The sequence below is a fragment of the Lineus longissimus genome, chromosome 2 (assembly GCF_910592395.1).
Source record: "Lineus longissimus chromosome 2, tnLinLong1.2, whole genome shotgun sequence".
In the NCBI taxonomy this organism is placed as follows: domain Eukaryota; kingdom Metazoa; phylum Nemertea; class Pilidiophora; order Heteronemertea; family Lineidae; genus Lineus; species Lineus longissimus.
The window spans coordinates 21,023,980-21,049,390 of record NC_088309.1 but is presented as its reverse complement, the minus strand read 5'-3'; the positions used below and the strand labels follow the sequence as shown (position 1 = coordinate 21,049,390).

At 41.6% G+C, this 25,411-nt stretch overlaps 2 protein-coding genes and 1 long non-coding RNA gene across 5 annotated transcripts; all 3 read right to left on the bottom strand.

Moving 5' to 3' along the window:
- Positions 1 to 1,596: 1,596 nt before the first annotated feature.
- On the bottom strand, positions 1,597 to 5,187 carry LOC135482821 (uncharacterized). Of its 2 annotated transcripts, XR_010446274.1 has the most exons (3): positions 5,034 to 5,187; positions 4,031 to 4,119; positions 1,597 to 3,812 (listed from the first exon to the last, which is right to left on the bottom strand). XR_010446274.1 is itself a non-coding variant. In XM_064763225.1 (2 exons), exons 1-2 carry the CDS (start codon positions 5,149 to 5,151, stop codon positions 2,494 to 2,496), a joined length of 1,437 nt encoding a protein of 478 aa, XP_064619295.1. In that variant the 5' UTR covers positions 5,152 to 5,187; the 3' UTR covers positions 1,597 to 2,493. The 2 variants fall into 2 exon arrangements, 1 of the variants encoding a protein (XP_064619295.1); XM_064763225.1 differs by lacking the exon at positions 4,031 to 4,119.
- A 2,938-nt stretch (positions 5,188 to 8,125) lies between these two features.
- Positions 8,126 to 12,018, bottom strand: LOC135483760 (uncharacterized). The gene is made up of 3 exons (XR_010446376.1): positions 11,963 to 12,018; positions 10,633 to 10,704; positions 8,126 to 10,041 (listed from the first exon to the last, which is right to left on the bottom strand). It is a non-coding gene; the product is annotated as an uncharacterized LOC135483760 (long non-coding RNA).
- A 2,278-nt stretch (positions 12,019 to 14,296) lies between these two features.
- LOC135483759 (leucine-rich repeat-containing protein 14-like) lies at positions 14,297 to 24,957 on the bottom strand. Of its 2 annotated transcripts, none has more exons than XM_064764785.1 (7): positions 24,858 to 24,957; positions 19,661 to 19,887; positions 18,795 to 19,138; positions 18,387 to 18,488; positions 16,873 to 16,968; positions 16,323 to 16,492; positions 14,297 to 15,843 (listed from the first exon to the last, which is right to left on the bottom strand). In XM_064764785.1, exons 2-7 carry the CDS (start codon positions 19,843 to 19,845, stop codon positions 15,106 to 15,108), a joined length of 1,635 nt encoding a protein of 544 aa, XP_064620855.1. In that variant the 5' UTR covers positions 19,846 to 19,887; positions 24,858 to 24,957; the 3' UTR covers positions 14,297 to 15,105. The 2 variants fall into 2 exon arrangements, with proteins under 2 accessions (XP_064620855.1, XP_064620854.1); XM_064764784.1 differs by lacking the exon at positions 24,858 to 24,957 and adding an exon at positions 23,545 to 23,952 and having other exon boundaries at positions 14,298 to 15,843.
- Positions 24,958 to 25,411: the final 454 nt, after the last annotated feature.

Genomic DNA, 25,411 nt, shown 5'->3' with positions numbered 1-25,411 from the left:
CTATTTTTCCTATCGGACAAGGACCCAGTTTATATCAGACCACAAAATATTTTTACTGATTTCAGACTCAAAGGGCCATCAAGATTCCAATAAGGTGCTCTCCAGAGCAAAGCGAGGTAAGTCTCAGAGAATCAGTAATACATGCAGTTGGAAAATTCGAGTGAACCCTGAAGCCATTATCGTCGCCGTTGTTGTCGTCATCATCATTGTTTATACCTTACATTTTGTTCATACATGTACTGACATGTATTATACAAATGATAATCATGAAAATATGAATTATTCCCAAAATTTTCGAAAATCTCCAAAAAATAGACGCGAATATTTTCATATTAACCGTGACAGTTAATTCACTTGCCACCAGCGCAAAGCCGGATCCTCAGAGTGTAGAAAGACAAAGCTTGAGAAAGAAATGAATATTCGCCATCGGCTCAGCATTGTATAAAAGTGAATTTGGTAGGTATCCATGTTATTATCATTATCATTACACGTATGCCGTTTTCCTCCAAGCTGAACATCGTTCTTTCCTTTCAGGTGAATCTTGTATCTTCGTTGGTGGCAGCTGGTTTGTTTGTAATGACTTGACGACTCTAGCTTGTTAGCCTGTGGCTAATTCAACATCAAAGGACTACGTCCGCCGCAAACAAAAAAATCCTCGAAAATCTTGAACTTCGGGCATTACGTTCCTAATCCAGGTTCCGAGTCGTCTTGTATTTCTTCATTCCGAGTCCCCACCATATTTATGTAATGTCATGGGAAACCTTTGCAAGGAAACTATACCTCGGGACTCGGGATTTAGGAAAACGAAATCAAAACCTCGATTTGTCGCTTAATGACCGGATTTTGGTTCTCCAAGGTGACAGGCACGACCTGAAACTGGGATGGAATATTTGATTGCGTGCGGCGTGCATACATACTAGTATATCATAGTCCATTTACATGTAACCTGGACTCGGCGGGAGCTTACTTTGTTGCAAGGTGGATCTTCGTGATAAAATGGAAACAGTAACGTGACAATTCCACGACTGGGCAATTGTTGCAACTACATAGTAAGAAACGGCTCGACTGTTCCGTGGGTTGTTCTCATACTTCTTTGCCTCAGACTAGATTGCAACTAGGACCGAAGCCTTCCTTGTCCACGCCAGATATGAGTAAATGGACCTGGGAATGACGGATTGCACTTCAACGAACTGCTTCTTTTATGTATGTTTAGTGTTCAATTTTTAGGCTCATGTAACAAGTATTTATAATTCAACGCTTATGTATATTGATGATGTCTTTTCCAATCTACTGCACGACTAAAAATGATAAGACTGTCTGCGCTAGATTTCGCTATAGATATTACAGACCGACGAGGCAGCACGCTTCTCTTTACTCCGTTTCAACGCGTGCAGTGACAACATGACGAGTGATTTAAATTAACCAATCGGTGACCGTATTCCAGGTTTCAGTGAGTGACCAGGTTTTGTTTCGTCTGTGTTGTCCATGAAAATACTGGATAAAGTGGGTCAGACAACCTCCCATCTTCCTTCATGATACAAAGTGATCGTTTTGTCATGAATTAAGCTATCGATCATTAAAAAATCAACAGTACAGTTCCAGACGAAGATACATGTGTGTATCTATAATACTCTTTATTTAATGTTATTTTTCTGTATGACTGACAATATCGCAAACTCTGGCAGTGGGTGACATTAGAGAGGTTAAGATGTGATCCGAGAACTAGAACGAAAACGAGGTGATGTGTTTCGTTGATTGGCGTCATCGAGTCAAGTTGATTGTTCCGTAATTATTGTCACTCGACTACCAGACTCTGAACGCACTGTACACTGCACCTTCGACAACCGACAATGCGATATCTGTCGTCAAAATGCAACCTCGTTCTCGTTCTCCGATTAAAATCCTAACCTCCCTATATCGATCGATCCACCCACGGAGACCGTCTACTGGCATAGTCGATCGGGCAATTGCTCGATACTTAGGCGCAGCTTGATCAAAGCCAACGGGTATACGTCGGATCCCTGACGGAGATAGCTTGATCGAGCTGTACCAGCACATTGCCGAATATCTATAACATACATTTTACATGACCTACTGATGCAGCATTTTACATGAGAAAGTGCAATATCTCGCTGATTTTCACCGGGTTTTACATCAATAATTTGACTTCATCGTTGAAACCTACAAGGTCATGCGCAAATTGGGCGCTTCTTTGTGAAAACCCATTTTTAAGAAAAGACATACTGGCCATTTGGTACTACGGTTACGGCAATACAACTATCTCTGCACGTTTTTGTGAAAATTCATTAAGTAAAACGGTCCTTGATCGGTGAAACTAGAGTATATGCATTGAGACAACATGATCCAGAGCTATAACTGTGAATGTATTGGGACTTGAATCAGGTAAGAGAGGCGAGGACCATGACCAATACAATAAAATGGTGGAACATATAAATGTACATCAGACTCACAGCATACCCAAGGGCGAGGTATCTAAGACTGGGTAATCGTACCTGCACTGGCTGAAGATAGCGCCGTTTGGCGGGTTCCACTGCCTGACGCTAATGGGTCCTTTTTCCGAGACCTAATATGCAACGCATCAATTAGTTCGGTCCGGAATTTCTTGCTACTAACGGCATACATATACGCATTAAGACAATGGGTCATTTCGTATAAAAACTTAGCGATTTCTTTAAGCCAGAATGAGATGTAAAACTTCGTGCAGGATTCATAAAGCCACTTAAACAGACCAGGGCTCAAAGGATTAAATATACACGCATAGGGAAGGGCTAGTAACACAAAGAAGATGGACACTGATAGAACCTGAATGGTGATGTGGCGTAATTGACCATCATCATGGCCTCCTTTCTCCTCCCCCGTGAGTTTCACCTTCGCTTTAAAAGCTTTCGTCATTGCAACAACGATAGCTATGTTACAACCCAACAGCACAATCATTGGCAGTACCAAGTAAACATAAGTTTTTATGGAGTCGGATATGTCGATGCCGTACCCATAAACGCGCACAATCTTGCCATTTACCCGTCTAAGATAAAAACCACAAAAATAAAGAGGACCACTTTGGGTCGGTCGTACCCCACTTCCAACCGCCCATATGAAAGGACAGAATGCTGCAAAGCTACAGACAAACATGACGGAAAGTAAAACCACTGCTTTCTTCACAGTAAAGAAATTTTGAAATTTAAAGGGAAACATAACGACAAGCGTACGTTCAATTGTCATCGCCATAAGGGCAGAGACGGCGAACCCTTGGAATGCAAAGGGAAGATAATACACCATAAGGCTACATATGTGGTTATTTAAATATAGTTTATTTTTTGCGATTAGCGTTATTCCTACACCGACAGCGTTGGAGATGACAAAGCTGAAATCAGCCAAAGCTAGCACACACATGTAGAAATAGGCTGAACCTTTGAACATGCGCCTTCCGTTGACAAGAAAAATCATAATAGCGCCAACAGTGGTTAATGGGATTTCAATATAAAATCTGTTGTTCCGAAATTCTTTTACAGGCTGCTGGTCGGCCAACACAGCCGGGGTAAAGACGCAGTTTCCAATCTGTTGGTATCGTACTACAGGAGGCTGAGGCTTTCCCGGGGTTGTTGGAGTTTTTTCCACCACGGCCGTGGTTTCCAAAGCATTCATCAGGTCCTCGGAATCCGATGCGTTCGCCGGTATCAGAGCTGTTGCAGACGCTGCTGTTGATGTTTCTCCAGATGTCGGGGTCAATGTGGTGGTCAATAACATGGTCAGAATGACCATTCTCCGCAGAAAAACGAACATGATGCTGCAAACTGAAACAAACACAAAAGTTCGGATAAGGATTTAGGGTTTTTCAAATTCAAGTAACCCAGTATCTATATGAGAATACGTGAAATTTGTGCCACTTACACGTACAAGTACATAACAAATCCACGTGTCACATCACATTATTCATATAGAAAGCAAGAAAGTTTGGTGGGATAAGGTGAGGAGTTGACATGAATTTTTGATAAAAGTGCTCAATACGTACGGGTGCTATATAAACAGTTTCCTATTGTTAGTCAGGTTACTGCCAAGCTATATCCCCCCGCGCTTATTCCATAATCAGTGTTATTGAGTCTGAAAAAAAGGTAGGAATGATGTGGGATATTTTGCGACAACACGCTCCCGATAATTCATAGAGCCTATAACAGAACAAGGTAAAGTATGGCTATAGTGCTTGTAACCCATATTGTTTACGTGCATGTATTTGAGTTGCTCGAGGAGCCGTCAAGCGGCCGACCATTATGCATGACATGTCCGAGATAAACTTCGAAAAGAAATTACAAATTTCATGATATTTTACTTTGACATTTTCAGACTATGGCTATTATACATATAGCTTTTAGCTGTGAAAAAAGTACCAACGCCATCATTTTGCAAATCTTCCGTGTTAAACGTGGATTATCATATGGAGGCCACCATGGCCGTCAATACAAGCGCACGATAGAATTCTTTTTTGCACACTGAGGCATTCTCTCCTAGAACATGTTAAACTTCGACACTGGTGTAAAAGTTTGAAATGTCCAAGGATAGAATACGAAGAGTACGCTATGCCGACGAACGTACTGAAGAGAGCTAAACTGGGAATCCACTTTGCGGAAGCGTTGAGATAGTAGCGTCCGGTTGTTCTTATCGACAGGTTGTCAAATGGAATACTTTGTCAGAAAGCACCCACGGAGTTTTTGATGTCGATTGTACAATTGAGTGACTTTTTCTGCTGGGCCTTGGATATTCAAAAACAACAAAATGCTTGCGAAATTTTATTTTCAATTCAACGATTTCGAGCATCAACAGATGTACAATGTAAAGTGGACTACCTGACAAAATAACTCTTCACAGCACGTTTTACCGAACTACATTGTTTGTTGATTGAATTTGAGATATTATATATATCACAGGAGTATATTTTCAATACATAGGTCAAGTAAAAAAACACTGCTAAAAAGATTAGTCCGCCTTATTGATAACCGCATCGCATTAAAGGTACTTACCGAACTTTCCTATCCACCTCAGCTGCCAAATATTTCCAAGATCAGGCTTGGTTCGTTGGTAGTGTCTTCCAAGACAATTTCGAATGAAATGAATCGCCGCACCTAAAATGGGAGACATCACTCACACCCTGACCACGTGATGTTATTGCTGAACCAATTAACCAGAATGTCGGTACTGCCAACTTAAAGAATAAAAGTGTTCTTCTCCCGCCACGAACATATTCCACAAAAGTCTGTATTTGTAGGCTGTAAAATGCTACCCCTCCTTCAATAAAGGGTCTAAGAACAGATATTTCCGACATGACCCCTGTTCTGATGGAAGAATGCATACTAATGTGACACGGAGAAGGATTACGCAGTGTAAAATTACATTTTTCCGCGTCCGAAATTTCTCTTATGAGGGCAGAGTCACTGGCAGAATAGCCGAGAGAATATCTCTTTGAACTGTTGAGATACCAGTGACTGATATATTGCCGTCCTTCGATCATAAAAAAACAAAAGCAACCTTTGTGGGGACTGGTCGATCTCTTTTGAGTTGTTCACTGATTGATCTTCTCTCGCCTGTGGACAACTATAATGAAAGCACCACCAGAGACGTACCAAAGACAAAAAGCAGTGAAGATCATCAACATATGGACCAACTACCATACTTTAAGTTTCCCCAACACGAAATCCGTCCCTGCTTCCTTCCCTATACACCTCCTTTAACGAGGCGTTTTAAATTCTCGTGGACGTTAGAAGACACACCCAGCGCAGAGGAAGCGTTCCTTACTCTATTCCCTTTCATTTCCGTTATTGGGCAGTGAAATGCCTGTAAGATATCCTGCATAATTATGCCTGTTGGAGCCACATCCGCAGCAATAGCATACACCCAATTATTAAAAGAAAATCACTCATAGAAGTACAATAAGTATGACCCTAGTCACGAGTGGATGTATCATTGCTGCTTATGGTAGTGTCTGATCCCAGGAGTTTTCCAAGGTGACTTCAGATGAAAGGTGGTCGCGGGATTAAACAGGTTTCTATCGGGTGGCCATAGAAATCCTCAATCTTAAGGGTTAATAACATGCTACATATTAAATAGAGTGGTTGCTGATATTAAGTACATAATCACAAATTACATATGGTTAATTGAGGTGTGGCCATAAAATGGCAAGAATCTAGCTTTTACCGTTGACATGTATTATGTTTTGAACCTAAAACTAAAAGTACTTGTGCATGACATGTATAAATCGAAATTCGCTATATCCAACTTGGACGAGAACTTGTCATTGTAATTTTTGTTACTTCCCGAAACTTGTTTTGTTATTTCCCGAAATTTTAGTGGCTCACGGTCCAGTTAATAACACGATTTGCAAAATATTTGCACAATGACTGCAAAGTGTCCATAATGTGACCTCATCAAATTGACGCTGGCCTTTCCTTGAACCGTAACACATATTATTTGCGAGTTTTTTAGGCATCATTTTATCATGTTCCATCATATTCCCTTCATTCCGATCCGTTCTGTAAATTCGATGAGGCCCCATAATGTTGTTATCAATATCCTTACAAATGAGCCCAATACTTGGTAACGCCTTAGTGGTATAAACAGGAATTATGGAGAGGTTGCGCACCCAGTGACTGCCATTCTGACTTTATCTCTGAGTGCTGTATACTATTATAATCCCACATAACCTTAACTCGTAATGAGCCACACCTACCTATCCAAAGTCTTTCGACTCATGCCCTAACTAAGAGCAATCCAACGTGCCCAATAGATCATTACAAATAGATTTACGAGGACAATTCAACATGTCCAAAATATAGATCACCAAGATTCAACAAAGGAATTCAAATGCTTAAACATATATCACATTCATCATACACACCAAAAGATCTGAACAAAATACAACGGATATACTATATTCGGAAAAACGTAATACATTTGCAGACAAATGTACCAACTACATGTGTGTATCCCATCAAAAAGGTATTACTTCAAAGTTTTTCCAAAATATTCCGTCCTCACCTCGCCCTCTCACCAGGAACTGACATTACCGCTGGTGATTTCGACCAATTTCACAGCACCAGTTAGTAAAACTCGTCTTGATCAATGAAATTGGTTACATGTATTTGATGCTTTGCAATTCAAATACGGATATGCATGTGGCTCATTCAACTGCGATTTTAGGGACAAACATGCGGTGTCGTTGCGATAGCCTGCATGGAAATGAAAGCAAAAGCAGGCCAGGTCTGGTCGAACACGAGAAGCCAAGTACTTGTACACCAAAATCAGAAAGATATGTGGGAAACAAATCATGATTCTGTGATGAACATCAAGTACATTGCGACAACATTGATTTTGGCAATTTATCACGTTGATTGATAAATGAAATCCATCACCGTTGAATCCACTGTTTCAACGTTGCCCCAAAACTGACATACAAGTAGCCCACGTCGATACGAAATACTTGATCAGTTCTTATATGAAAAGGTTCACGAATACACTGATGTTGAAGGTCACCTCCCTTCAGTTCGTCATGGATAGATGCGATATATACCCTGCAGATGGAAGTACTTTTCTTTCAACCAAGTTCATGAAATGGCTGTTTTCTTGTATTTCACTGTATTTTCCCTGGGGGAAATGATCATAGAGGGTGTTCTTGTATTCCTGCTGTTTCTGTGATGCTCGTCACACGGCTTCGCCTTGAATAGCACTTCTCCGCGAGGCAAACCGCCATTGCTTTAATTCTGCTCTTCACGAGTGTTTGCGCTATCACCAATTAGCAACTTGCCTGTGGTTGCACGCTAATACATTTGCGACTATCCTCAAGCAAAAATCATGTTGGACTTCCTGTCAGGTGACAGATTTTGACCAATCGAATCCCCCGTATGTGATCATGGCGAACAAGCATGATATCTCTCTTCTGATTGGTCAATACCTGTCAGGAAGTCCCGAATTGCTGCTTGAGGAAGGTGGGGAATGTAGATAGATATCTGATGACGTCACGAATATTTGTCATTTTGGTCGACAATCATGTCAATGGGTTTGCAGTGGCGTCCAATTAGTGAAACAAGAAACCTCAAATATCACAGATATATATATATATATATATATATTGTCTAACTTTATTCGAATGCAAAGAAGGCTTCGATCACAATGACGGAACAAATGTTTTTATCTGTCACACAATGAACGCAATATGTGAAGGGCGAAACTTTCCCCTCGGGTGCCTCAGGGAACATGTCAAAGTTATCTTGAAACTAAGAAAACCCGAAAGTGTTCGTCCCTACCTCGACCCCATCCTCTCCCCTCAAGAAAGACGAGCAAGATTGTGACCCGGAATCAACAGATGGAATATACAATGTACTCAAATAAAATGTCTTCAAAAGTTAAAAAAGTAAATCATTATGTGTGTATGCATGATGCCAAAAAATAGAAGAGACGAACGCCATTTTCATCGACCCTTCCCCTGACGAACTATGTTAGTTCTTTTAGGCTTCCACATATTTTTGACATACTCCCTATCAATAAAGCATCTGTCGTGATCAACACTGAGGAATACAGGCTGATTTCTTATGTGTCTGAAGTCTCTACCACATCGGCCGTGTGTCCCATTACCAAGAACATAGCGAAATTGCAAGCCACGAAAATGTCTAATGTTTACAAACATCAGACTTAAAATCGAATGAAGTCGTGCTGCGACCAAAGTTGTGGTGTCTAAGACTTGGTAGTCGAACCACTGACCGTCTGGCGCAATCCACTTCCAGACGCACTGGTCCCTTTTTTCGGGGACTTAAGGCGTAACGCTTCAAGGAGTTCGGTCCGGAATTTCTTGCTACTTACGGCATACATGTAGGCATTTACACAATGATTAAATTCGTATAAAAACTTAACAATCTCTCGAAACCAAAAAAAGGCATAATAATGCGCACAGGACCGTTCATACCAAGTTCTAAACATGTCTTGACTCAAAGGGTGGAAAGTACATGCAAAGGGGAGGGCAACTACCACATAAAAGATGGACACGGAGAGGACTTGGGCGGTAATGTGACGCAGTTGACCAACAGATCTATCCTGGCTTCCCTTTTCCTCCCCCATTAGTTTTACTTTAGCTTTCACTGCTGCCGTCATAGCTACAATGATAGCCACATTACAACCAAGCAGAAGAATCATTGGTATTATCAAGTAAACATAATTTTTTATAGCAAATGATAAGTCTATTTCAAAGCCATGAATCCGTGGATCATTGCCCACCTCAACCCTTCTATAAAGAAAGCCACATTCGTAGACTCGCTTACCTGCCCCCGTTAGGGAAACTTTCACTCTTCGCGCCATTGCGTAAGGGATAAATGCTGCGCAGCTACATATGAGCATGATACAGAGTATAACCATTGCTTTTTTAACAGTAAAGAAATGTTTTAATTTGAAAGGAAACAAAACGACAAGCATTCGTTCTATTGTCATCGCAATAAGGACAGAGATTGCAAACGCCTGTGTGGTGTGAACCAAATATCCAAGCGTAGCACAAATCATATCATTCATGTAGAGTTGTTTTTTTGAGGTATACTCAACTCCTATATCTAAACAGCCCGCAAAGACATTGCTTAAATCTGCCAAAGCTAGCACGCACATATATAAATAGGGTGAACCTTTAAACATGCGCTTTCCGTTGACAAGAAAGATGATAATAGTGCCAACAAGGGCTAATGGGAATGGAATAAAGATTTTGTTGTCACGAAAAGCTATCGGCGGGCTTAACCAAGTATAAGTGGTATTCGGGTAAAATGTGCAGTTTCCGATACGCGGGTATGATCGTTGCTTAGTCGGAACTGTGGTTATTTCCACTTCAGCCGTTGCATCCAGCCAGCTAGTCATTAGGTCAGAGGCATCCGATGTATTCGCCGGGATCAGAGTTGATGGCGCGGTAGGTGCTACTGCGGCTGTCGAGGTCAGTGTGGTCAACAGCAGGGTCAGAGTGACCCTCTTCCGCACTGAGAGACCATGGAACATGATCACGCAAAACTGAAAGATAAGGAGGTTTGGATTAGAATCTAAATTCAAATATGTAGCCACCATTGAGTGGAGCCAATCACCCAATGAGAGGCCTGCGCTTCATTTGCCTCTTAAACCGGAAGAGACTAAATGTATATATACGCGGTGCAAGTATCACTTAGCCACCGTTACCAATGCCGAGGCTAGGAGACTGCCCATCTCTCCTTATAATTCACTTACTTGACAAGCAGACTTTAATGATACACAAAGTATCCAAAAGTCTATCTGCATACACTAAAGCCTGTTTGGCAACGCCGATGTCATGGAGCGTCGTGGCCTAGTCACTCCTGTGTTTCTCCCCCCCCCCCCCCCCCCCCAAGGTTGACATGAGTGCAGCGCATGGCGGGCACTTCTTTTGCGCCATTAAACATGTTTGACAATGTAAATTGTGACTCTTATTTCTAATGTTCTTGGGAAAAAACTAAATTTGAAAAAACATCTATTGAGGACACAAACCAACCAAAACTTATGGTAGAATTAGTCAGCGTGGCCGTCCTTTAAAAAAAGGTCGAAATGACGCAGGTCTGGATCATTGGATGGATGAGCTTCTTACATGCTTACGTTGTCAACAGCTATTGCAGTCACAAGTCAGTGGGCGGTAACATCTCCGTTGATTACATCATGTCGTACAGCCTGAAAGGACAAGGGAAGATGTGCCGCCTTTTGAATGTTCTCTCGGGATATTGCCATTCTTATCTATCGGAATATTGACATGAAGTCTACCTTCAATAATGTACTATCTGTGAACGTGTTACACCTACTACATTTGTATACTTGAGAACCCGCGACGCTACCTCGAGCGACGCCATCCGATCATCATTTATAACTATCTAGGATACAAAATGTATACCGATCGCAAATCAAAAGACAAAGTCACATTCTCGGAAAATTGAATGCGCATTTCTACAATTGATGCTGCAGTCAACTCAAAAATGTTCTTTATTTTTGCTCTATACGCATATGCAAATCTACTGGTTTCAGTTAGTTGTCCCGTTACAAACTAAAACTCGATATATGCGATACGGCGTATTCTACTTTCTAAGATTGGCCGCCATAAATTCATTATAACATACAGTATACCCCTTAGTGTGTTCTGACTGGACAATTCATTCGCGCTGAAGACGCTTACTCATAAACACACAGACCACCCATCCATGGTGTGGTTCTGCAGATCTCTCATTTAATAGCTCCAGCTTCGCGGTGTCCTGTTAGTGTCACATTACATGTAATCTTATAGTGTTGCTGATGACATCTACACCACAGTAAAGGTATCTGCGATAATATTTGTTCGAAATTGGCATTAGTGTCACCGACAGAAAGGTAGGGTCAAGTGCGGAAGGGCGAGCAGTCAGGAAAGGAACAAAATGATGAGTTGCGCAGAATCGCTAGTCGGGCGGCTCTCCTTCACACCCCGGCGCCGACTGCGCCATGCGGAATTTCCGAACTCGCGTTCATCCTGATTTGGCCTACCTAAAGGAGTAGCCTAAGGGCACATAGGCCAACCTAAAGGAGTAGCGTCCCCAGAACTCAAGTCGACTGTGCCAAAAAAGCATAATTTACTCAATATGCCACAAGTTGATGGCACTTCAGGGTTTCTCATGCACTTGGCTAACTTAGCAGGGGGGTTGAATAATCGTGCACCCTAAAAATAAAGATTTTTGAGTTTCTGAAAAACGATTTTTGGCCAACACAAATATGCACCCCGTATAGTTGTTTTTTTTGTTTTTGATATTGTGAAGAACTAATAGTGTTTTACTTCGCTGAAAAACCTCTACGGGGTGCATATCTGTGTTGGCCAACGCGAAAGACCTTTATTTCCAATAGGTGTGACACGGAAAACCCTAACAAGTCTAAGGAATTTTTAAATGATCAGACTTTTTAAACTACTTACCAAACTTTGTTCCATCCACCTTAAACTTATTTCCTGGTTTGCTGGTTCGGGCGTCTTTCATGAGCCTTTTGAATGGAATTAACATCCGCACTAATGAAGGGAGACATCACTCACGCCCCCATCACGTGATGTCATCTCCAAAGACGGAGCCAATAAGAGTTGTACTCCGGGAATTAAACAATTAATGGTACTGCCTACTTAAAGAAGATATGAACTTAAGATCATTCAGAATAGATTACACTAGTTTCACCGATCTAACGAAATTTGTGTAATTTTTTTACTTCCTCTTCGTGACAGATTACACGTCCTCTGCGTCTTTTACACGTTATAACCAAACCAAACCCTACCAGACAAGACCAGATCAGTTCAGATCGGTTTGGTCCCGTGTAAACGGCCCTATAGTCTCAACGAGATTGTCTGACTTTACTATTTATGATGATATATAAGTTTGTGCAATTGCTCAGTGCAGAGAGCAAGGTGGCTCTGACTAATCTTGCAAAGTTTGTGAAGGAATGTATGCAGTCAAGAATTTGATGTAATTGTGATGGGCACTTTCATTATGTTGCTTCTTTTGTACCACCCTATTCCTATGTCACTTGTAAATTTGTACCATAAGCCAGCGTGGCTTAGTGTCATTTGAAATAAATATAACAATCAACTTGAATGATGAGGGTATTGAATTTGTGTACCGAAGGTCCATGGAATCAATATTCCGCACCCAGCCTATAATAGGAAAAGTTTGTCACAATTTCATTTTCATTTCCGGTGTTGGGCAGTGAACTGTTTTTCATGGCTGTTGTATCACACACCCATTTTGATTACATTGAATTAATTAATTTTGAATTAATGACACATAAATAAGTACGACCCTATCATCAGGACATCATCATCGACATCATAGTACCGGCGCCATAACCCTCATGGCCCTAACGGATTTTTGCCGAAGGTATCGACGAAGTCCACTATTTGCTGATGTCCACCTACATGGGGATCTTTTACTTACCGTCCCTGGCAAAGAAACTCACTTACAGAGGAGCACGGCTTATTCAAATCCGAGAGAGCCTCGAATATGTTCAAAATACGTTGTGTTGTGACGAGCCGGAATTTTAGTCTCTTCATGAAAGTCATGCCAGTGTAGAAGTTTAAAATGTCCTAGGATAAAATGTCCGGGAACAAAGGATTCTATTATGCGCTGAGCTATTGACGATCATTGCCTCTATAGAACCATATGCCATAATCTGTCAGAATACAATAGGCCTGGACACTTTTTCCAGGGGGGACACTTTTTACTTTTACACCGGTTCATCCAGATATAAAATCATTGGTTTCCCCGGAATCCCACCCGGGCCCTGCGTGATAGTCGGCAACCTGAACGCCTCCTCACAAAATACCGTTACACAACAAACTTTATTTGAATTCTCTGCCAGAGCATATTTGTCCCTGTAACGTATTTTCATATTCAATGGAACCATTAAGGTGAGAGCATCTTTTGGTACCGCATCACAAAGCACCTCAAGTGTTAATGACATCATCATCACACTTCCTCATGTACAGTGCTCACGAATGCTGATTAAATTAAGAAAATCTGAAAATGAATTAATGAACTGTTTGCAATTATCCACAGTCCGGATATTAAGTTTGCTACTAATTCAGAAAGCGATCTTTCTATCGGAAATTGCAATTTCATCGTCCGATATTTCTTGAATTAGTCGAAACCAGGGCCCGTATTCATAAAGCTACTTAAGTCAAAGTGGGGCACCTAAAATGCATCTTAAGTTTAGGTGGGGTACTTACCTAAAATAAGTCATATTCATAAATATGCTTAAGTCAACATGAAATTGCACACAGGCGTGCAATTCTCAGGGAAATGGTTTTTCGTGATCGCCTCCATCCGCTGGACTTCTAAAACGATTTATATTTATATCAGCGAAATCGGTTTGATCGGCAAACATTATTCTTGTGAGGGATGACCTCGAATCGAAAACTAGGAGGAATTACGCGCTGCCTCCTGAGTTAAAACTGCTTGCGACTCTCCGGTTTACAATTTTTACGCTTGCGGATCATTCCAACAGGTTATACTGGTGATACTGTCAACATTTCCCAACCAACCGCGAGTCGAGTTATTGCGGAGGTAAAAAACCTCACTGAACCAAATTTCTGAAACAAGATGACACTCCGCAATAAAATTATCTGTTTTTATTATCAGATTCATCGATTTCACGGTGTTATCGGTGTGGTCGATCGAATGCATACAGTATTTGGATTCTAGGATCTTCGTTTCATGAGTGGATATATGAGACGTTGGGAAGGGGATAAGTCATCCTTAGGGGTATCCATTGCGGCCTTAGCTTATGACGCCATTTTTGAACCCTAACATTCCCAGGTAACGATGATACAATTGTGTACAGAAAAATGATTTGTAATTTGCACTATTGAATACCCACGATCAATGAATGATAATATAATTTATAGGCAGAAATCAACAAGAAATATGACACGAGTACCTGATGTGTCTTTTGAAGAACGATAAGTGTTACACTCAAACTTACTCTCAGACTGTTTCTTAGTTCTGGATCACAGGCATGCATTAGGCTCGCCTAAGTCCTTTTGAGGCTGGTGAAATAATTGAGGGACGAAAGAAAATGAAAGAAATGACTTTGACCCCTCTAAAAATCTTTTCTTCTTTTGGCGAAAGATTCCGGCGAATTTATTTTGGTACGATAATTTGATTCAGTGAGTGTACGATCATCACCTTACAGAATACGTCTTGGTTTCTCTAGCTACAAGGTACATAGCGTCCATTAAAAAAACACTGTCGACCACTTAATCGGATAAAATTGAATAACTTCATGGTTTTAAACATTATTTATTAATTTCAATTGGGAATACGGATGGAAGTCTGCTTTCGGAAATCATGTTATGATCCTGATAATACAAGCGCTCTTAAAGGTTGGTCTGTTTTTGGGTAACACAAATATGCACCCCATAGAGGGTTTTTCAGACCCTTAAAAACTGTCAAAAGGTTTTTCATAGTTTCATTTTACCGAAAAACCTGTAAGGGGTGTATACCAGTTTTTTATTTGACCGAAAAACCTTCAAAAATGTATCAGTAACTCAAAAACCTTTATTTCTATGAGTGTATACTACTCAATGATGATATCGCCACGTTGTTTCGTGCGCAAGTAGCTGTAACACCTAGACACGACTCTTCTTTTATTGCCTTGCCTCTCGCTGTCATTATTGCCAGGGAAAGCGTACGACTCGGGTAAAATGATACATTTCTGTAGCGACTGGATCTGTGAGCAACTGAGAAGCAAGTCGTGGATGTCTTCCCACGGCGGTGGCGTAAAACTCTGCAAACTGATGATCTTTAGAGACTGGCTGAACATGCATTCGGAGATAATCTTGTACATTGAGGGAACAGTTAGAGAACAATAGGAGAGCGAAAAGCAAGTAACAATGTCCATCTTGCTGAGTAATGAGATGCAGTAGTTCTCGTAGTCGTTCATGCTGTTTCTGCTCAGGTTCAATTCCCGCAAACCCTTCAGCGAATTCCATTGCAGCAAAAAGCCAAGATCGGACTCAACTAATCGGCAATCCCTGAGGTTTAAGTACATCATCGGGTGACGTATCCCCTCTAATAAGGTACTCAAGTGAGATTTCAAGTTGCAGTAACTGACATTGAGCTTCCTCAGGTTTTTAAGTGTCCGAAGGAGTTTGCCGAGTTTGATGACAAGACTTGGTGACACTGTGACGTCCAGCGTGCACGGTAGGCTTAATGCGATCAAGTTGGGCATGGTGTGGAGTCCCCGGATAAACGATTGTTGCTTGGACTTGTTCGAAGAGAGCTGGTTGTCTTCTAACTCGAAGTGGCTGATGATCTGCGTGAGGGAGAAAGATCGATAGATATAGCAATAACGCCATTAGAACCTCAGAGTGCCACTGAATATGGCAATGATCCATATGATAATATGTCTACAATATATAAGATACAGCCCTCCAACTATTTGTACAGCGTATTTCTTCGTTTTTGGTGGAACACCCGATAAAAGGCCTAAACACCAAAAGTTCAGTCCAGTTCAGAACGCCTACTCCCTCTTGCTGTTTTTAAGGATACAAAGGCACGTGGCACATAAGTGCTGTGGTAACGACACGTTCAGCGTGTCAGGTGGTCGTTACTCTGGTCGAACCTTCTCGTTTGAATCGAGCGGTGAGTTCAAAGAAGAAAAACAAGTTATAAGAGGAGAAGTGTACTGCCGGCGTATTTGTAAATTTATTTCCCCATCTAAGTGAGCTATGGTCCAAACATGTTATATGGATACACCTTTTGTGCCGCCGGTCAAAAACCCCTAACACTTACCAAAGGATCAACCACTTTGTTGACGTTCTGCGTCAGCAGGACAACCTCTGGAATCGTTTCCCAACAAAGCTTGTTACAGATGAACCGGAAGGGCGAGAGATATTGGAGGCTGAGTCCGATAGGGACATCATCCATTGTCATCTTACAGTCCATCAGGATGGTGATGGGCTCTAGAAAGAAGATTGAAACATTTTTTTTTTTTAAATCCAATCTTCGATTATGATACACTGTGATCTTTGCAGACGATTTACTGCAAGAAAATGGTTACCGCAATGGTTACCACAAACCTAAATACAATAAAACCACTCTATTGAAGGACGCCCTTGTGACTGACCAGTTCTATTCTTAATTGATAGGCGTCCTCATTACGGAGGTCAACTTGAATGGTAAAGATAGCTTTGTGACAAAACTGTGTCCTTAACAGAGAGGTGTCTGTTAGGAGAGGTTCCACTGATAAGTATTAACTCTATCTTTATACCAAATTTGTCTGTGTATTTTTCGCCATTTGCTAGATTCACTCAGTTGCCGTGATAACTACATGTATACCTACCAGGTATTTTGTTTTCGTGCACCATATCCGGGTCCAAGTCCGAGTATATGACAGAGATCCTATTCAGATACCGCTGCACTTTGTCTTTCGAAATATCTGAGAGAAGAGAGGAAGCAATATTAATGATGACCTGTGTCTGTACCAGACCTTAGAGTTACCAGACCGGGCATAGGAGCAGCTTTGTATCATGTTTTCTGTAAAAACGTGCCCGCTCGGTATCTACTACTGCTCTACGCCTATACTTCCCTGTTCATCGTCTAACTCATCCTGAGATTCAGGTTTTTGATACTCCTACGTCATATACGTTTGAAATATCGAGAGGCGGAGTATATTGAAAACCACTGGTGCCAGCGTCTACCTTGGAAGACGGTGGAACAACACCATGCATGCCTCATCTACGTTCAAAGATGCTGGTTCTTTGGCAGAGAAACAGGGGTTTCCAGGAAATAGAACACAAATGTAAACAAACTCAGCTGACACGAGTGAATCCTATACTCAGTCATTTTATTTTCGCCCGATAAATATCACATCTCGAATATGCAAAAGTAAAGTGGTTGCTACAATGTATACGATGGTATAGTAGTACATTTTCTTCCTGATGGTAAAAGAAGGATAAGGAATCCACAGAGGCCTCATAAGGATCGTGGCCCCCGCATGGCCCCCGGTCAGTTTAACATGTTGGTTCAATCAGCTCAACAGAGCCAGCAAACGACGTAACGTTTCTCGCTTGGTATGGATCACGCGAGACGAGAGTGATGTTGGTTGTTTCCCGTGTTTCATTGTTTCCATGGACAGCTGGGGACCATGTGACCTCAGTAGGAGTGTGTGATATCACAATATCCCATCGGCAGTGAGGAATCTGACCTCCCCCATTCCACATTTTATTCATTTTCGTTTTTTTTCTCCTATATTCGCATTGCTACTTGCAGCCGACCTGATAAATACGACCACGCAACATCTTAGGTTCAGAAAATCACATTTTAAGCAGATGACCCATTGATTTTTTTAAACAGAAATCTTCATGTATTTACTCAACGATAACAGGCAGCCAAATCCGCATCCTGAAAACCTGAATATTTATCGAAATATGCCAGCTCGTGATCAACAGGTCGCCTCTGGCAGATCGATGAAGCAGGAGCTGCTTGAGGTAGGCAATGGACTTCTTGAAAGGTAACTTCTTATTCCAAGCTATGATGAAGGTGCTCATGTTTACATATAGAAACCAGTCTTGCCATAAAAAGTGTTTTGGTTGCTTCTTTCACAACAGATTGCGTTCATATCAAATTTAGATTGCGTTCAACAGCAATCCAGACGAGCAGACGAAATGTTTAAGTAATTTTACAGTAGATGAAAGAAGACAGAGGATGATAAATAACGTGATGTATAGTAAAGGTAGTAAAGGTCGTTAGCTCTGCAGTCCTGAGGATAAGGGGGTTTTGTGCTCAAAGATTTTTCGATCAACATGATACATGAATTGTATATTTACCCCGTAGAGCAAGGCATACGTAACTTACCAATAGTTAGCCGAATATAGTCGTGAATGTCTTCGACTTGCCGTGCTTCCGGTTTCATCCAAAGTAGAGGAAGGCGGCATAATTCACGGCATAATTTCCGATCTGGAGAAATAAAGGAAAGGAAGAAACCTGAGTTGTAACAAGACTTAAGGCAAACTCACTCTGAATTGATGCTGCGGGATGGAATATCAGTCGTCCAGGCTCTAGCTAAATGACCTCAAATGCGATATAGTGACACCAATTTTATTCAGTTGGAAGAAGATTTTTTACAATGAAGAATTCATTGCATTTTTATTTTTGGCAATTTGAAGCTGGGGAAATGTGTCTTTCTTCTTCTAATTTCTTTTGACTTGCTCACTGTATTACATCAGTTACAGGATGACACGACTAAAAACGAATCTGACATACCTTTGTCAAATCTCGTAAAATCAACGAATTTTAAATTGGACGAAGATTTTCGCTGAAGTAGTCCGAGAATAAAGCTGTCCAGTAGACACATATTTGAGTGACCTTCAATCGGCAAAGTCAAGTAGCTTGATCCGATGTAATCCTCTAACGGAATGACGTCATACACATTTAACATGGCCGACGGCCACGTGGAGACTAGTGTTTCTACTGAAGGGAGTTCTCGTTGTAAGATGGCCTCCGAGAGCATGAGAGGGTATAGATCACTCGGTACCACCCGAGAACTTATCTCCTTGATGGCTTTGTGGTCTGCCACCAGGCGGTAAATGCATAATGCGGAAAGTTTTCTGGAAAAGATCATATACAAGTATGCGTATACTGTCTGACTGCTATAAAATCTAAAATTGTCATTTTCGCTGCAAGACAAGCTGCGGCAAATGTGAAGCCAGGCACATCTGCATGCTATTCGGCGTTACAAAGGCGTTAGGTATTCCAAACCTTGGTCCATTTTTAAATTTAAAAGCAGCAGAACATACCAAAAGAAACCAGAATGGTTAGCATATTGTTGAAAGACATGCCGATATATATATTGCGAGAATGTCCCATCAGTTATAATTTGACCACTCTGTGGCATTTTGATGAGTTATGGTGTTCTTGAAAGGAAAAAATATTGCCAGTGAAAGTTGTGCCGAGTTTAGCTGACCCTTAGCAAATAACAGCATCGCCAGGAGCTAACCAAGTCATGCGGAAAAAACACGTCACTCAGCACGTATCTAGATCCGTCAGCTCTGTTAAATCCTATGGGAGTTGTAATCTCTTATGAGGGCAACTTGTACTCTAGTATGGCACCAGATCATTCATGGATTTACCTTGGGGACCGGAGTTCGTCTCCTTTGCTGGTTTTATGGGTGTGGAGATTGCCAACGATGTCCCTGTACAAATGGTATTCTGTATGCGCATCTGTCATCCATGTTGGGTGACGAAAGGCGGTGTAATCTACATTGAAGTTCTTCCTGTCGTAGTCAGTGTCTTCCATAACGTTCGTCAGCGCCATTTTGTTTCATTCCTGTTTCACCCTGTATATTCGAAGATGGATCTGAAGATAAAGACAACGTATACACATATAGACAGATACAGACTGATCTATACCTTATTTAACGTGCTTGCACATCTTTTGTGACCTTCTCAGGCAAAAGAAACTTGTTGGGTCAAATGGTTCTTCCGGCCGTACAAATTTGTCTTTAAAACGGTGCATGCATGATATGGGGCTTTGGCTACATCCCTCTCTCAAGTCTTAAAGTTGAGAAAACCTTGTCGGTTACTTAACAGAAAAAGCATTGGAAGGAGCAATGTATTCGTTGTTACATGGCTTAGTAATCTGTAAGTACATCGAGACATCGTTGAAAGTACACAGGAAAGTCAAACACTCATTTTTTCTCAGATAGAATTCTTCTCTTCCTCTTCTTCCTACCATACCCTATATACGAAATCCTCCTCTTTTGCCAGAGTGGATCACATTTATCGAATTTTAGAGTTTCAAGGTCAGTTGAATTTTACAGGAACACAAGTACATGTATACGCAATGTTGGCCAAACTAAAAATAAGTAATATTGACGTTTCATGTTAATATTTTGGACAAGCTCATCTACAACAACATGGCCAATAATACTTTCTGGAATATATATATATGCTAACTCTAATTTGGTCAAAAGATAAAGCCATTCTGCATAATATTTTGCTCGCTCATCATTCATTGCAGGAAGCTTTCGAACGATGGATATTGAACTTAAGTGAAGATCGTCTTGGCGGAGAGTGGACCACTGACTTCGTGGATATGGAGCATGTTTGGTGAAGTTGTGTTATTCAGCACAGTGTCAGGCTGACCAGCAATGGATAGAAACGTAACATCCCTCCCAGTCGACGGCCAAGTGGACATGACACTGCTCCGAGCAGTCTTCCTCGTCCTATCAAAGTACATATGGAGTATCCCAGTCACCATGGGTATTCCTGGGAACATCTTGGCCATCCTTGTGGCCAACAGGCAGCACAACCGTAAACTGTCTCCCTGTGTCTTCATGACAGCAATGGCTGTGGCTGACACGGTGTTCCTGCTTGAGGTGCTCTGGTTCTATTCGCTGTACTACCCAGGGCATCTGGATGCCTCTTTTAACAAGTGGGCCAGAGGGATGATACTCACGTAAGTGTTCTTCAGCTCCCTGAATTATTCACTGCATGTCCTACCCAGGACATCTGGACGCCTCTTTTAACAAGTGGGCCAGAGGGTTGGTACCCACGTAAGTGTTCTTCAGCTCCCTGGATTATTCACTGCATGTCCTACCCAGGACATCTGGACGCCTCTTTTAACAAGTGGGCCAGAGGGTTGGTACCCACGTAAGTTGTCGCTAATTGATACAACGTATCTTGGTCTATTCACATTTTTGCGATCAAGATCTCTGAGATCATCAAAACTTTATTGACACTGTTTACGACTCGTCCGGGCGCGCTCGCATTTGATGGTTGGCCATTTTGTGGTCTGATTGAATCCATTTTGGGTATACATGTTCTCAGACCTGCCTCTTATGAAACTAACAACACCATTAATAACCTCTTTACAGATTTCATATCTTTGTCATCTACACGAGTGGTACGATATCTGGGCTGTACCTAGCCGCTATGTCCATTGACAGGGTAATAGCAGTCAGGTTTCCCATGGCTGCTGTCAGACTCTGCACCACAACTAGAGCAAGGGTTGTAGTTATCAACCTAACAATTCCGATATTAGTCATTAATGTGCATTTATTCTTTGTTTACCAATACGTAGAAGATCTGCAGTCAGGTAAGCATTGTTTTTTTCACTTGCTGCTCATAAAGACCCATCTGTTACTAAAGCCGCGTATCACGCACGAGGTCGTGACACGTCAGGTAAGAATTCAGAACGGTGAGTTGTCGCTTATTTGGGCGGCAACCCCTCAAAACTCCTCGATTCGACGAGGAGATGGCACAGCGTAGCTACAATTTCAGTAGATCGGGGAGTTTCGCAGAGATACCTAGATCGAGCTGTACCGACACGGCTTGTACATGGACGTGTAATAGCGGGAGTGCGGTCAGTGTATATGTATACTAGTATACCAGATTAGGTGATACATTTGTAGTCGCATCTGCGTAGGGCGAAGCTGCCCGATTTGTCCATCCACAACACCCTTAGTTCGGGGACTCTGCCTGACTGGTGACACGTGGCGAGAAACACGCACCCGGAAGGGAGGAATCCATTGCCCTGATTTTTGCTCGAGGCCGTTTGTTGGAGTGAGGATAAGTAAAGATACTTCCATCTCTCCACCCAACAACTGATCCTACAAGTATCAGACTGACAAATCGCCAACTTTCCTTCAAATTGTTTTTTCAAGGTCTACGTATGTTGGTTTACGACGTTCCAGTTGCTCTCGAGAATGCTTCTTCTTTCTACAGCATCATAACGGGCACGGTGCTGCCTTTCCTGGTCATATTAGGAAGCAATAGCATAATTATCGCTACCCTCAAGAAAGCATCCCGGGAACGGTTCAAGCTTGGCACTGCCATCGACCAGAAAGGGACAGCAAAGTCACACAATCTTACTGCCATGTTGCTGTTTGTAAGCGCGGCGTACATAGCCACCACCCTTCCCTACAGGTTGTATCACCCAATCATGACGATACCGCAAGTTGCCGCCGTTTACGACATCACTCAGGAATATTGGCGCCTGAGATCAGGCATTGGCATCTTTCTTGTCGCAGTCGTTTGGATGTGTAATTACGCAACGAATTTCTTTCTTTATTGTATTGGTGGAGGACGACGATACCGACAAGATACGAAGGAAGTGATTGGTTCTCTACTCAAATGCGCTTTGAACGATAAATTATAGCAATATAAGAGTTAGATTAGTTTGAGGCCGGTATAAACGACGTCGTGATGTGTCTGGTGTATTAAGTAAGGCACGAAATAAAGATCTGGGCCACATCCACCCCTTTGAAATTCCTTGAATATTTCAAGAGTAGTGTTGATTTTCGAACAGCAATGCTACCTAACTAGGTCGACTTATATTAAAAGAAATCGATAGATTTATAATAAAAACAACCTTTTTCTTTTTTGTAACTGACAGAACAGATAAATTAGATGTCGGCCAACCACGGAGGACTCCAGTTCAATGAATATACATGTAGGCTGCTTTTAATTTCCACCTTGCCACTAGGTAAAACATTGGTTCAAAGCAAAGAAGCAGGCATGTACTTTGGCAAGACGTGTATACCTTTTACTTCGAGAAGCTATGAAAGCGGGATCGCGAAGTAACGATGCTATTCTTGGCAGCCTCGAAGTTGAATGCGAGGTGAAGGCTTAGTGCCACAAGCCTGCATGGTACTCTAAAGGTGAAGGCTACGTCTAAAGATAGACCTCACTGTGCAATCGCACAGTGCAGTACATGGCGGAAGAAGGTCCATGAAGCACATCCTTGTCAATGCCTCTCGAGCACGTTTTTTCGTATCTGCTATACACCGGCGGCAATATTATGTGCACCGGTCAAGCCTAAATAACAAAAACATTGGCCATTGGAGTGTTCCTACTGTCCGTATAGCAATGTATGCGCGAAAAAGTTTGAAGCGCAATATCTCAGAAGATGCACCGCGATCTTCCTGGCGACTTCCTCCCTATTTCCGCCCCGGAAATGCGGCAACCCTCTCAGAAAAGCAAGCAACAGTCTGTTACTTTGTACCAGTCTTACCTTTACTGTTGATATTCCCAGACGAATTAACAACGGGGAAGAATTTTCACGGCAATAACAATCCGTTTGTTTCGTTCCCTCGTCCAAATCAATAGAAATACCTTCTTCCTGCTGGCTGTTGTTCGTATCGCATTTTTGTGTCAAAAACCTTCCACGTGTCACAATGGTCCTGTTGAATTCGGTACAAAAGTTATTATATGCGTATCAACGGTCTTTCCGTCGGCCGTTTTAGAGGATAAGACCAGTTTCTCCGAACCTTTTGAAGTGCAATAAAATCCTCTCCGAATCCTTTAGCCAGCAGATATAACTTAAATCGAATGAGTTGCTTCCTTCGGTTCTACGAATTTTAAACTGCGCCTTTACTTCCAGAGTTTAGTCATGTGATAGCCGCGCACATGACTGCATGATCTAAACATTTCCAGGATACATGTAGATTGACGCCGTTATAGACAGGTGCACTTTCTACCAACATAGTTTCTCCGTCTTTATCAGTGCGAATATATTAGCCTGCCATATCTACGGGTAAATGGTAAGACTCGGGCTAGGCTCAAGCAAAGGAAACCATGGAAAAAACAAAGGCTATTATTAACCAATGCGTCATTTTCCTGGTTGTTTGCACTCACGATGCTTGGAAGGGGATGAATAAGAAGATATAAGCCAACCAACGCAATTTTCACTAGCTGAAGGTACCACCTCTCGCCGAAAACAGTGAACGCCGATATTTGGACACTTTTATCGTAATGTACCTTTACATATCACGTAGATTAACGGTTCCAGTCAGTTTTTAGGGGTTCTCCATATTTCAAAGGATCCATGAGACAACTACATGTACACTCTTAGAAATAAATAATGATTTTTCGGCCGACACAAATATGCACGCCGTAGGTTTTTCAGCGAAGTTTTTTCAGCATCTCAAAACCCATTTTGGGTTTTCATTTTACTAAAAACCAAACATCAACCAAGCAACCTATGAAATGTTCTGTAATAGTCTGGCAAACTTAAAGGTTTTCAGACTTGGAACCCTGAAAATCCATTATTCATTGGTTTCTTCCAGTAATCGATACCAGTTAATACCAAAAGGACTTTTATACAAAATTGTCAATGGTCAGTGCATGCATTGGAGTTCTTCCGGTTTTTGTAGATGTCATCAAACTGCACCACCTGCGTCTGTGCTGCTGTGGAAAATGAGCGATAAGCAACGAATGGGTAAGGAATCGAATGATTTGGTTTGCAGCTCATGATTCGGTATAGTTGCAGGTGAATTGATGGTGAGCTCACGCCAGATATCTTTCTCGAATCGATTGAATGCTTACCCTCTCCGTATATCATTCGTACATGAAGTATCCTCGTACCGATGCACTTAGAACTTTGCAGTGTCGAGCAACTATCGAAAGCTTCTAGCCATAGGTAGGCCACGTGACTACTGAGTTAAGGCAACCTCAGGTAGGCGTTGTGGCGAAAGTAATATTCATGAGCCTCGAATAATATATAGATGCATACTGTCTGTGCCAAGGCACGAGGTACAATCACCATCAACATTTTCGATTCCATATAAGGTTGCCACGTGGCATTTCTCTGAGCTTGATTTAGGTGCCTGGATTTTGATGAGTTCTCTTCACAAAATTGGATACATTTTGTTTACCGATATAACTATATAAGATTCAACTGAGTCAATAAGGACAAAATGTTATTTTTTAGATGTGCAGCTTATCTGCACTTATATGGCTATTCAAACGCTCTGAGCTATAATATCACTACGACAAATGGCACCTAATTTAGCTCTGAACCCCACAAATCAATGAGATATCAGATATTTGGTCAGTTCTACTTTATGAATTGGACTTAAGTGGACTTATTATTGAATCTC